At 50.0% G+C, this 11,830-nt stretch overlaps 1 protein-coding gene across 1 annotated transcript; it reads left to right on the top strand.

The window, feature by feature from the left end:
• Positions 1-3,042: 3,042 nt before the first annotated feature.
• Positions 3,043-8,085, top strand: LOC144167914 (kell blood group glycoprotein-like). The gene is made up of 2 exons (XM_077697045.1): positions 3,043-3,260; positions 7,920-8,085. The coding sequence occupies exons 1-2, from the start codon at positions 3,043-3,045 to the stop codon at positions 8,083-8,085; spliced, it is 384 nt and encodes a 127-aa protein (XP_077553171.1).
• The last annotated feature ends 3,745 nt before the right edge of the window (positions 8,086-11,830 follow it).

Genomic DNA, 11,830 nt, shown 5'->3' with positions numbered 1-11,830 from the left:
GCTTCTCCGAACGCGGGTGGTAACGCCAACACGGGTGTCGATTTGAGAGGACAAGTTTCAAATCCAGAAACTGTATGCACCCTTCAACTGCCTGCTCAAATGTGAAGGTTAGTCCCATCCCACACTTGTCGAACACATTCTAAATGTCGTGTAATTCAAACCTAGGTACTTCACAGCGCACAAAAACCAAATAGTCATCCACATATCTGTAGATACGGCATGCATCATCCTGAAGGCATTCTTTTATGCAAACATCCACTCTCCCAAGGAAAATACGGCTCAGTACAGGGGCTACACAAGAACCGATGCAAACACCTGCCCTTTGGAGCACGACTTGCCCTTCGAACATTACGATCGTCGACCGCAAATACATGGTTAGTAACTCCATGAAGCCACCAACAGTATTTTTAAAGACAATGATGAGCAGAAGTTTCAGTCTAAGAGTGGTGTAACTGTTGGTGGCTTCATGGAGTTACTAACCATGTATTTGCGGTCGACGATCGTAATGTTCGAAGGGCAAGTCGTGCTCCAAAGGGCAGGTGTTTGCATCGGTTCTTGCGTAGCCCCTGCACTGAAGCCTGAAGGAGGCGTTCTCAGTCCAGGATGCCTTGAGCGCGGGCAGCATCGACAGCCCTTTGAGCCAGCCGAAGCTGGTCATCCAGGCTGGTGCTCGCCAAGGCGCTTTTCCAAAGCTCGACAGTAGGAAGTTGCAGTTTGGGAGGAATCAGTGGGGATTGGTCACACCCTTTGACCATATGGCCGAGCGTTCCTGGTTCTCCACAAAATCGGCAAAGCGGGGAGTTCTGTCGGTTGAAAAGGTGAAGCCGTTTAGGATGGGAGAATGTATTCTTCTGGAGAGCACGTAAACAAGGTTCTTGCTCTCGGGGTAGAGATTTGTGGGGGGGGAGCGAGTGTCTCACGCGACAGCCTGTAGTGCTGCGTGATTTCTGAACTAAGTCCTGTTAACATAAGTGGGCCCCCAGCTCCTAGTGTAAGTTCAACGTCCCAGAAATACGCGTTTCCTGATGGTACCGTCGTTTCTGACTCACAAAGGGTTTTAAACCAGCTCAAATGTTAATACCGCCGAAAGAAAATAAATCGAAACGTTAGTGCCTGGGGGCAATCTCCACGGCATCTATCTATACACATTAGAATAGTGCAAATAAGTTTAGTGTTCCTGTCTTTGTCGGAAACCACTGTTCCAGAACTAATAAGTCAGCAGGTTCAGGTTCGTCCATGAGTCATGTGTATGATGAAAAACACGCAAAATTAGTTTCTTCCGTGTGATGGTGGTAATTTCTGTTTATTGGCGCAAGGACAGCTAGGGCAGAGAGCAGCAAATACAAAGTTATTTAGTGATACATTTGTAAGTGTAAATACTAAAGTATGTCAGCAAAAACAAGTTTCTTTCGTGTAAACGCACTGTTATGTATTGAGTTTCGTTGTCCAGGGGTAAATTTTATGTGGGGCAGACGTGGCGTTGCTTTAATATTCGTCTGCGCGAGCATCAAATTTCTTTAAAGGCAACCCCTTGTTTAAGTTTTTCGGCCCATTGCACTACGTTTAGCTGCGCATTAATGTTGTAGCACGATCATCTAAACTTCGCGCACAATGATTCCCGCACTAGAGAAATATAGCCGGAGTCTTTGTCATGCGAAAATATCTCCACACATGAGGTAGGCCCGCAGTCTACATGCTGCTGTTTTTTTGCTTTTGCGTACGTTGCGCGAGCATTGTTGTGTTGTTTTCTGCATTAATAAAACATGAGTCGCCAGTTACCGCTCGTCGTGTGCTCTTAGGCTATTTAAATATTTTCACTTTACGGATGTCACCTTAGTCCCGATTCGATCCCTCTGTATTGTTTCAATATACCAAAGCAGTTCAAATTGCGAGTTCTGAGCCACAGCTGCCCCTAAGTTATGGGAGCTACTGCACTACATTTTTGTGGAACAATTTTCACAATCCCAGAATCTCTATCCCGAATCAGAATCTCGACTCACGGCTTGCATATTTCGCCTCAATCACACCCTACGTCCTCAACCCTCGCCTGATTATTGTTAAAACAATGCGTCATTGTCCCCCTTGCGAAAAGTCTTCACTGCTGAGTCCGCGGAATGCAACCTGACTCTCCCTAATGACATCGCAATACCCTGTTGCATGCTGAAAATGATGCCTTCGTTGCAGAGAAGCACCGAGTGATAATCTTTTACTACCTCGGCCTGTGTTTCACATCGCCTCCGGAGGAGCTCCCCACAGCTCAATTTTCGTGGGTCGGTAAAATGATGGGCAAAGGCTGCACAGCATACAATACCCGCCTACGCAGACAGTCCTTATCACCCCTACCCCCTCTCTCTGTTGTCTTTCACTGCATGCGGTGTTTTTTTTCTCTGCTGATGGGATGGGTTTCGCAGGGGAAACGTCTACTGCGCTCTCCTGCGGTTCATTCCGAGGAGCAAACGTTTCCCAAAATATTACTTTGAGCTTTAAAAGGCAGTTTTTCGACACGTGCTTTCCCCCATTTTCTTTGTTTTCTTTGGCCATTCATAGGAAGATGTTTTTTTTTCTACTAAATGGACTATTCTGGTATCTGAAGCCTTTCAGTACACTCCTCGTCCGCACACGAAAAGAAAAGCCCTGCTTTTTAACCGATTCCTCACGGGACATGTGCCGCCTGGACACAGCTATTGTCGTCATCGCCAACAAGCCTGCCTTCGGAGCTTCCGCAGGTAAGCCTTTCTCAAATTCTACTCCCCACCAGGCAATTAGCATCAATTCCCTTGTTTTACTGCTTGTCACATTGTTTATGTCTTGGCTCGGCGGGAGAGAGTAACAGAGAGGGTAACAACGCAGTAACGTGGTCACAAACCCAGAGAAGGGACCCGAGGCCGCAGCTGGCCAACAGACGGCGTCATTGCGCTTCCTTCCTGCAGAATAGGCAGGTGGTGACGGAGTCTACCCGCGGTACTTTTCGGCAGCCCATCGAACTCTTCCAGTCGGCCAGCACCCGGCGGCAGCAGTCGATCTACATCGGCGCAGAGCAGCATGAAGCTGGAGCTGGACGCCACGTGGGCGCGAGACCTGGCCTACCACTGGGCGGTCGTGCTGGTGGGCTTCTTCCTGATGTGCCTGGCGCCGACGTTTCTCCTGTGGCTGCAGATCAACGTGAACGCCTACTGCGACGAGGCCCCGTGCGCCGCCATCGGCCACGAACTGCGCCGATCGCTCGAGCTGCGCGTCGACCCGTGCGACGATTTCTACAGGTGAGCCCGGGGTTTGGAAGGCGGCATGTCGCAGCTTGCAGACAAGGACGCCGCCATACCCTAGTGGAAGTGGTGCGTCATATGTAATAAGGGGACTATTACGACAAAATGCAAGTTTGATGAACAAACAACTCTGCCTTGTCCTGATAACAAAGATGCTCATTTCATTGCAAGCTTCAAACAAGTAAGCGAGATTTTAAGAAATCGTATCAAGCAGTGGCGACGCATGGGACACTTTCGAGCGACCTGTCGATGACGTCACGCTTACTCGTTCGTTCGACAGATGCCCGCTAACTAAAGCCGCCGTTATGAAACACGAGTGGGTGGTTGCAGTGGAGTGATTACGTTTTTCGTATTACTTCTACGCTAACGTCCACTTAAAACGATGAAAACAATATCAGTGCTGTAGCACAAAATTTGAATGTTCTTCAGTATTTATTGTGTTTTTTTCGTCCTGTATTTTGTATACCTTGCGGATACGGTATTTTACGAGGCTGTTGTATTCGATAGTTGCGCTTGGAGATCGGAAAGAGGATTCACTTCCCGTGGGTAATGGAATTAGAGCGATTGCCAGAGTACTCAAATACGACTGTTGTTTCCCTCATACAAGCGTCCTGGCGTCGGCGTGTACCCTGTCATTTTCGTGGTTTTGGAGCTTTCCTCATAGGAATTTTATCCCGGCTTTTCACCTGTCCTCGCGTAGGTTTGGGTCTATTTTTCAGGAGGGGGAAGGAATTAATGGAAAGTCGCTGAATCGGTGACATATCCGTCGTGGCGTTCAGCCTTTTTTTGTTTCTAGGAATTTGCCTGTATTTTATAGGATGACCAATCCCCATTATGTTTTCCTCAGACTCTGGTTTTAAAATCCCCTGTGTTTATTCTGAAAATTGGGAGGTTAAGGGCCACCCTACGTGCTGCTTTAATATTGCCGTTTATTTGGCCTTGTTCAGTGCGGGTAAGTAGTTTGTTGACTGCAGGCTGTCCGATATCTGGCAAATGATCGGTGCCTGTGCGAGTTTTATTATTTTTTAAGGTATTCTGCAGTTCCCCTGTGCAGGCGTTTTACAATGTGGGCTACGTAGTCAAGGATTTCCTCTACTTTGGCGCTGGTGAGACGATGATTCTTACGTGAATGTTTTCGGGGATCACCTTCTGGGTGGTTTTCAGGGTTTTTATATATTTGCCGCGCGTCGCCGATCATCGTTTGCCGGACGGAGCTTGTAATGGTGACATCACCGTAAACACTATTAGTTATGTTTAAATTCTGGTACTTGACGCATTACCCGGATTTATTTCTCACTGCTGCACATTTTAGTTTGTTTCTGGTTACGATGCAGGCTTTCCTTGGTCATTGAGATTTCAGGGTTAACCTGTGCTCTATTTTTCAGCTAGGGGGGGGGGCAGATTTGGCGCCAGCATCGTTGAAGGTCGCCGGAGACGCACTTTTGTGGTGGCGTAAGATGCGGGGATTGCTGGCGACCATGTCTGCCCAGCATGCGACTTCGCGCGGTGTATAGAGTGAACTTCGGGGTGCAGGTGTACCCAATCTCCTGCCTCGGCCGTAGTATCATTTGCGTCCTTTCCACAGTCTAACTACCGCTGCTGCTGGGATTCACTATTCCGGCGAGCCTCAGTATCTGGCAGCCTCAGTCGTAGTTTCCTGATAGAACTGACGGCGTGCTTCCGCGGATGCTTGATGAGCACGGGTTATAGCGGACGGGTGGAGACAGGGCAAAATCGAAAAACGAGCCTAATAACGCTAGCGCATTAACACGCTTCCCGCGCCCGAAATCGAATCTGGGTCCCTCGCGTTATGAAACCGGCGTCTACCCGATTGCTTTATTTCGACATGGCCGTAGCGAACGCCAAGCAGTAGGCAGCGATTCGCGCCGTACAGCCCAAATCCAAACGTTAGGCCTACGGAGTGCACACCCGGGAGCTGCTGTGGGTATTCTAGAAAAGAAGTGCGTAGCTCCAGGGTAGCACGTACTCGTAGTGGGGGCTTGGCCAGCCAAAGAATCATCACGAGAAAGCGTCGCGTTCAACCATCGTCGTCATTAGGCAGAGCAGTGCATGATTTTTTTCTCTATACTCCGTTTCAAGTGCAACGCTGTGAAGGCTACGCAAGTAGTCCGCAAAGAAAGAAGGTGTATCGCTCCGCGCGGTTTTGTAGCCGTGTGGTCTAACGCGTCGCTTTGGAGAAGAGACGCTTAATTTTTAAGTGCATGGGTTCGACACCGCGTTCCGACGTTTCTTTTTATTTTTTTATCACATCTTCTGCGAGTTCAATTCTGTAACATAATGCGCCCATGCCGAAATGAACTGCACGTATGGGCTCATTGGATGCATACCGTCCTTATTTGTGCGGGCCGAAACAACTTCGCGCCGATGTTTGACCAGCAGTGGCGATTTTGTCGCGATTCTGCAGGATCGTCAGTTTACCTCGCTGATTCTATCGAGAACTTTGTGTAATAAAAACACGTTAATTCATTTATTAGTTAGCACAGCTGTTCCAACCAGGGTGAATTACCAACAGGTGTTCACGTTCAACTTTCGTTTTTGCCGTTGCCCTGATGATCGACTTCTTTCTGGGCCTGTCTTAAAACACTCAGCATGTTATTGATTATACCGGACCGCCAGCAGAGCGACGGGTTCAGTTTTTACCGAAACAGCGTGAAACCGACTTTGGCACTGCACTGTGGAGTAGCCCGAAGCACTTGGTGCGAAAAACGTATCATTTGTTTTTCATGGGAAAGGCCAGAAAGCAGATTTTAGCTGTACCTTAAAATACTCATTTCTGGCACAGAAACGCATAATACACATTTTAAATTTGTTATTCGCCCCTCTCCAGTCCGAATATATGCAACATGTTTGTGAATTCTTGTGGGTGATTTATTTATTTCTTCACCACAAATTTTCACCCCGGAAGCAAGAGTTATATTTTCTTTTGTGATTGAAAATAGAGCTCTTAGAGCTAGGCTCTTATTCGCAAAATAATCATAGATAGGTCAATTGTTTTTACATACCGAACCTTGATATGGCCTTTTTTCCGTGTTAAGGAAATGTCTGTGGTATAGATTAAAGCTGTGACAAAAAAACAGTACTAGTTCATGAGTTGGAGATTTGTTGCCATACATAAATGCATACAGGGGCAATACGGATTGTGTGTCGCACACAAATATTGCAAGAGGAGGTTGACTTTCGCAGTTTAAAAAACAAACTCAAACTTGATTTATAGGAGAGCACCTCTGGTCGATTTCCTGGTGGGTTCTGGCTTCTTCCTTTCGTTGCTTTCTTCCACCCAGTTTTTGGAGAAGTTATATGACTGTTCCGGCTGTATACACTTCACGACCAAACAGGACAGCACTGCAATGTAGTGTCTTTCATAGCACGGGTCACTTGGTGACGTTAAACCCCACAAACAAAACCACAAAACGAGGAAACGCAGTTTACTTTGTCGCGGTAAGAAAGCCTTCTCAGGGAGTCGGCTCAGCATGAAGCAGTGCGAGCAGGCCCGACAGAAAGCTAGGTGTCCACGCTCCAGCTCTGCCAGTTGTCCCTCGTGAACAAAGCCGCCACTGAGAGGTCATACATTCCTGGGAAGTTCATCAACGATTCCCCCTGTCCTGTCTTCGGAATTCCTTGATCGCCCCCAGGTACCTGCGGTGCCAAACAATAATGCCAAGATTCCGTGTTCTCCTATCATAGGTGAAGCCCATGTCCTTCATTAACCTCCACAAGGTGGTTTTCGTGAAGTTCGGCAAGTCGTCGTCTTTGTTGACAGCCTTTCGCACACTGCCCAGTGTCGGGATCTCCCTCTTTGCGTACATGCTCTGCGCTTTCAGACGGATAGCATGGACTGTGAAGCTGTCATGCTTACGGTTCGCGTGCTTGATATCGTCACGTCGCGAGGTCTTCTCTTTGGAGACACCAAATTCCCACGCACACACTCCGCCTTCAATTTCGCCACGGTACGGGGAGATTCTCCAATGTCCTCGCTCACAACACTCAATACTTCCTGCACACATTTCGCCGTGAAGCGCATCCTGGTATGGGCGTACACATTCGCAATTACTTGCTTGGCGTTCTTTGACAACCTTGATGTGCAAACCCTCGAAGAAATGCGTACAGGAGACGTGGCCGAAGCCCGAGTGCTGGACGCCATTTTTTCAACGCTGCGTCAAAGCGTAAACAAAAAACGGCGTTCAAGGTTGCGCGGAGTTAGAGCGAAAACCTGATGCGAAAGCGACAAACATAAAATACAAACTCGCATATTTCGATCGTTTGTCCGGCAATACGGGTGTTTTTTGTCAAGCTGATGATAAATATTTATGCTTTAAGGTTGCCGGCGAAGCATTTATTGTTTCTGTCTCACCGCAAGCAACCCACTACTTTTGGTCGCGCAAGCACACAGCGCAAACAAGAGCGCTAGCTTTGACAGCGTTGCACTTGATGTATGAAACGGAGTATAGTTGGAGGTCTTTTGCAACATTTTTCTTAAAGGTGTTTTGCACTCCTTTCTTTAGTTGCCAGCACCATACTTTCTAGTTTTACACCTATGTGGCAAAAAGGGTGCTGAAATAATGAACACCCTTCTTGGTGGGTGTTAAAAGGGGTGGAGGAGAGGAATAGGCGTTTGGTATTCAATAAAATGCGCAGCTTCGTGTGCGGCCGCTGGGAACGCACCAATGCGCCGTTCTCGGATCGAGCGTCGCAGCACACGGCCCGCTTCAGGCGGCGACTGGAGGCCGCCATGCTGCACTCGGACACCAGGGGTCAGGGAGCCGTCCAGAAGGCGGCCAAGCTCTACACGGCCTGCAGGTGAGAACTCCACAGCATTGCGCGCTATGTGTGGGACGCGGGGTTCTTCCAGTTGCGGCTGTTAGTCTTTGTCGATTTGTCGCTGAATGCCTGAGGTCATGCTTCAAGGATTTTTACTTCGGTATTTTTTAGATGCGAACATCTCTTGCTCGGGGGGATGTCGCGCGTCCGTGCCCGTCCGCAGCGCCTCTGATGATGATTGTGGCAGGATGCCCGTAGGAATTGGCCAACCAAAGAATACATCACGAGATAGCTTCGCGTTCAACCACCTTTGTCATCTTCCCGTAGGGGAACCGCTGAAGAAGAAGACAAAGCTGCGAAGAGGAGGGCGTGTATGTTGCTCTCGCCCCGTCCGCAGCGCCTCTGATGATGATTGCGGCAGGATGCCCCTAGGGATTGGCCAACCAAAGAATCCATCACGAGATAGCTTTGCGTTCAAGCACCGTCGTCATCTTCCCGTAGGGGAACCGCTTAAGAAGAAGGAGAATAAGACAAACTGACTGCTAAGGGGAGGGCGTGTACGTTGCTCTCAGCTGATGCACAAACGCCTACAATCTTTCCCTCACAAACGCTGACGGAGACTACCGATTCTACCACAGAGACGACAACATCCACAAGAACGTGATGGACGAGTTTCGGCGCCTCGAGAACTACCGCCTACTAACCGTAACACAACAGTACTTGCGTGCCTTTGCCACGGGTGTGGACCCGGACGCAGAATTCCCTCTGGCGCTACTAAACACCAGATCACTCAACATAACGGCAACACAATGGAACCAGACGGAACCCCCATGATACTTCGCATCCTCATCAGGGTTCCCCACGGGAAGATGGTGTAATTTTATGATTTATGCTTATGCCTATGCTTTATGCTTATTTATGCTTTAGCGACTGGGTTTTACTGTCCGCTAAAATAGCATGTTCGGTCCGGCGAGGAAGTACTTGATGGTTCTCGGGGTTCTGGGGTCAACTTGTTTACTTCAACCAGAAGCATACTATTTAAAAAGGTACGTATACTCATATTCATATGAAAACAGACATACACTCCTATGCACTGAGCCAAACATATCTGACTCGCGAGGCTCTTTCGGCATCTGCTCTCGTTCGCACTCTTTTGGTCGAATGGTCATCGACTCTATCTTCCCGCATACAGCTTCGTCTCTAGCGTCTTCAAAAAACACGGAACGACTTCAGTTTGATCGCTCAAAAACAAAGCTCCCTAAAGGGACGTCCCAACAGAGAGTGACGAGGGCCTACGGACTAACGCCCATCAGGCCGCTGGTTAGACGCCACAACGACGAATCTTAGATATGCTGAGCCGTGCCGAAGCGCTGGAACACCATAGCAGCACGTGCCGCCTTACCCCTCATACTTTCACCAAATGCTCCTGCTCCGTTTGCTTCCTGCCTTCGGTGTCTCGTTTGCTCGCTCGGTTACGCGGACATCGCCGTTGCCGCCCTCGCCGCCAAAACATTGAACCGGGCGCCAAAGTTCTGCGCACTAAAACAACGTTGCAATGCGACATGGGGACACGACTGCAGCTTCAGTTAGTAGAAATTGTTGAGGAATAGATGGCGTACGCCGGAAATAATATGTTCCACCGATCCGTCATAACGGACAGCTAGGATAACGAAGAACAGAGTGCGTGGGCAGAGGGGACCGTCAAGTCGTGAACAGAGAGAGGGAGAGTAAATTGTATCTGGGATGAGATGGTGGTGATCTGGACAGCACTAGTTGAGGCGGTCTTCTGAAATGCAGCGGTCCAGCGCCTTCTTCATATGGATTAGCGGAAAGAGCTGGTCAGAAAAGTCGGATTTGAAGGCAGTTCACGGAAGGAAGTGCGATCATAAACTTGCGGTGTGCCTGTTTGCCCCTTTTGTACGATGTTTATGGTCACTTCCAATCGTGAGGAACAGTCACATACACCAACCAAGGAAGTTTATGGAAAGCGGTCCCAAAGTTTCCGAGCCTACTCGGCTTTTCATCAGGGGTGACTGTGTATGACAACAAGCGCCGGTTATATAAGGTGTCTTCATTTTCTTTTTAGATGCCACGCATCTCATTCACCCGCCTTGTCCCTCCATCCGGCGTCGTTGTTGTCGGCGTCCGCCCCTCCCCCATTCTCCTCGCCGCGCCAGCTTCGCTCTCCGCCGCTCACCCCCTCTTCTCTCCGATAGCGAACACTCTCTCGCGAGGGGCATTGGATTGGATTCGATTGGATTGGCTTGGATTGGATTAAAGTGGATTGTGTTGGATTGTGATGCGTCATTGCCGCGGCAGACGAAATGGCGCCGGCGCGTCCCCTCACCGTTATGCGCGCTATAAAACGCGGTGCCTGCGCCGCTCCGCTCCATCGTTCCAGCGCCGTTCCTCCGCTGTCCAACGCTGCAACGTGAACCCCCTATGCGTCGCATCTACACAGGGGTTGCCGCGAGGGGAGGTGGTAGTTTCTTCTTGTTACTCTCAGCTTCCACGTGCGTGTCGGAGTTCGCGGGCGTAGATGGCGGGAAGGGCTCCGAGGGATCTATTCAGGCCTTCCCGGTTCTGTTGTATGTGCCAGGACTCGAGGAGTATTCTTTGAGTAATTGGATTGGGCGCCCATCACCTGGGCACCGCCCAAGTCAGTCATGTGTTCAGCTTTTTCACAGTGTTCGGCCAATGCACTCCGCTGAATTTCCGACTTGCGAAAGTCGGTTTTTGTGTTGTCGGGGGTTCAGGGATGTTCCTGGTTTCGCCAACGTAACTAGCGGGGCATTGTGCGCAAGCAGTTTTGTAGACGACCCCTCAGGCTTTTCAAAGAACACCTAGGTTGGTGTACTTACGTCTCCCTCAAGTTTAACCCAACTAGACAGAGCTCTGTCTAAGATGTTCACACTTCCAATAGTAGCGTCAAGCCGAGGTGGTGGCCGTGCCTAGAAGAGGAGGTGGCATTGGCTGCGGGGGCGCTGCACTCGTGTTTGCTGATAAACCGTCCTCTCTAAGCGGCAGAGATTGCAGAAAAGGATGACGTTAAAGTGGTTTTCTCTGCACCGTCGAATTATAAGGCACGTGCGGGAAAGTGAATGTAATTGATGTTGAAGAAGATGAAGCAGAATGTAGCGTGAAGCATGTGGGCTAACGTACGGGATAGCAGAGGACCCCGGCTAGCTTCGCTAGAGAACGCTACGCGCCGTACACTAGCCCTGCGGAATCCGAAGACTCACGCACGGGTTCGGGAACTCACATGCGGTAGACAGGCTCCGGCAATCCAAAATGAGGCTTTATTGCCTGGCAGATACAGAGCATATACCAGACAACACGACTATCGCTCGCGGGGAGACAGTGGCTCCTGTCGCTCGCTCAAGCCGCTGGGCTCAGACCTCGATATCCGTCATCACGGCCGCGGGAGCAGGGGAGGCATCCCGAGGCGACCGATCAGGGCAGAATCTCTCGGCAGAGTCCGTGGAGCCAACTGGCTTCACCGTCATCGGGGCATTCGGCGTAGGCACTGCCAAGCCAACCGACTCCGACCAAATCGCCCAGTCGACTCTCGGCGGAGCGCTCGTTTGTCCCGCAGGTCAGCTCGGAGGGGAGAGGAGGTCTTCCCCTTGTCGGGGAGAGGGTGGCGCGAAGGAAGGTGGCAAACTGGTCCTCCTTCCCCCGCGCCCTCGCGCACATGTTCGCGGCGAACCGGTTCGGCGCGCGCACGGGGTCAAGAAGAGGTCACGACTGGCGTGACGCGCCGGCTGCCCAAAATGGCGGCTCCCAGC

The sequence above is a fragment of the Haemaphysalis longicornis genome, unplaced genomic scaffold, assembly GCF_048455015.1.
Source record: "Haemaphysalis longicornis isolate Haplotype H1 unplaced genomic scaffold, Haemaphysalis longicornis Haplotype H1 scaffold_2, whole genome shotgun sequence".
In the NCBI taxonomy this organism is placed as follows: Eukaryota; Metazoa; Arthropoda; class Arachnida; order Ixodida; family Ixodidae; genus Haemaphysalis; species Haemaphysalis longicornis.
The sequence above is the reverse complement of the archived record's forward strand: the minus strand, read 5'-3'. Positions and strand labels throughout refer to the sequence as shown.

Excerpts from the sequence above, each read along its gene's own strand:
- LOC144167914 (XM_077697045.1), top strand. The coding sequence starts at position 3,043 with ATGAAGCTGGAGCTGGACGCCACGTGGGCGCGAGACCTGGCCTACCAC. Across the intron at positions 3,261-7,919 it reads CCGTGCGACGATTTCTACAG|CTTCGTGTGCGGCCGCTGGG; the intron begins GTGAGCCCGGGG and ends TAAAATGCGCAG.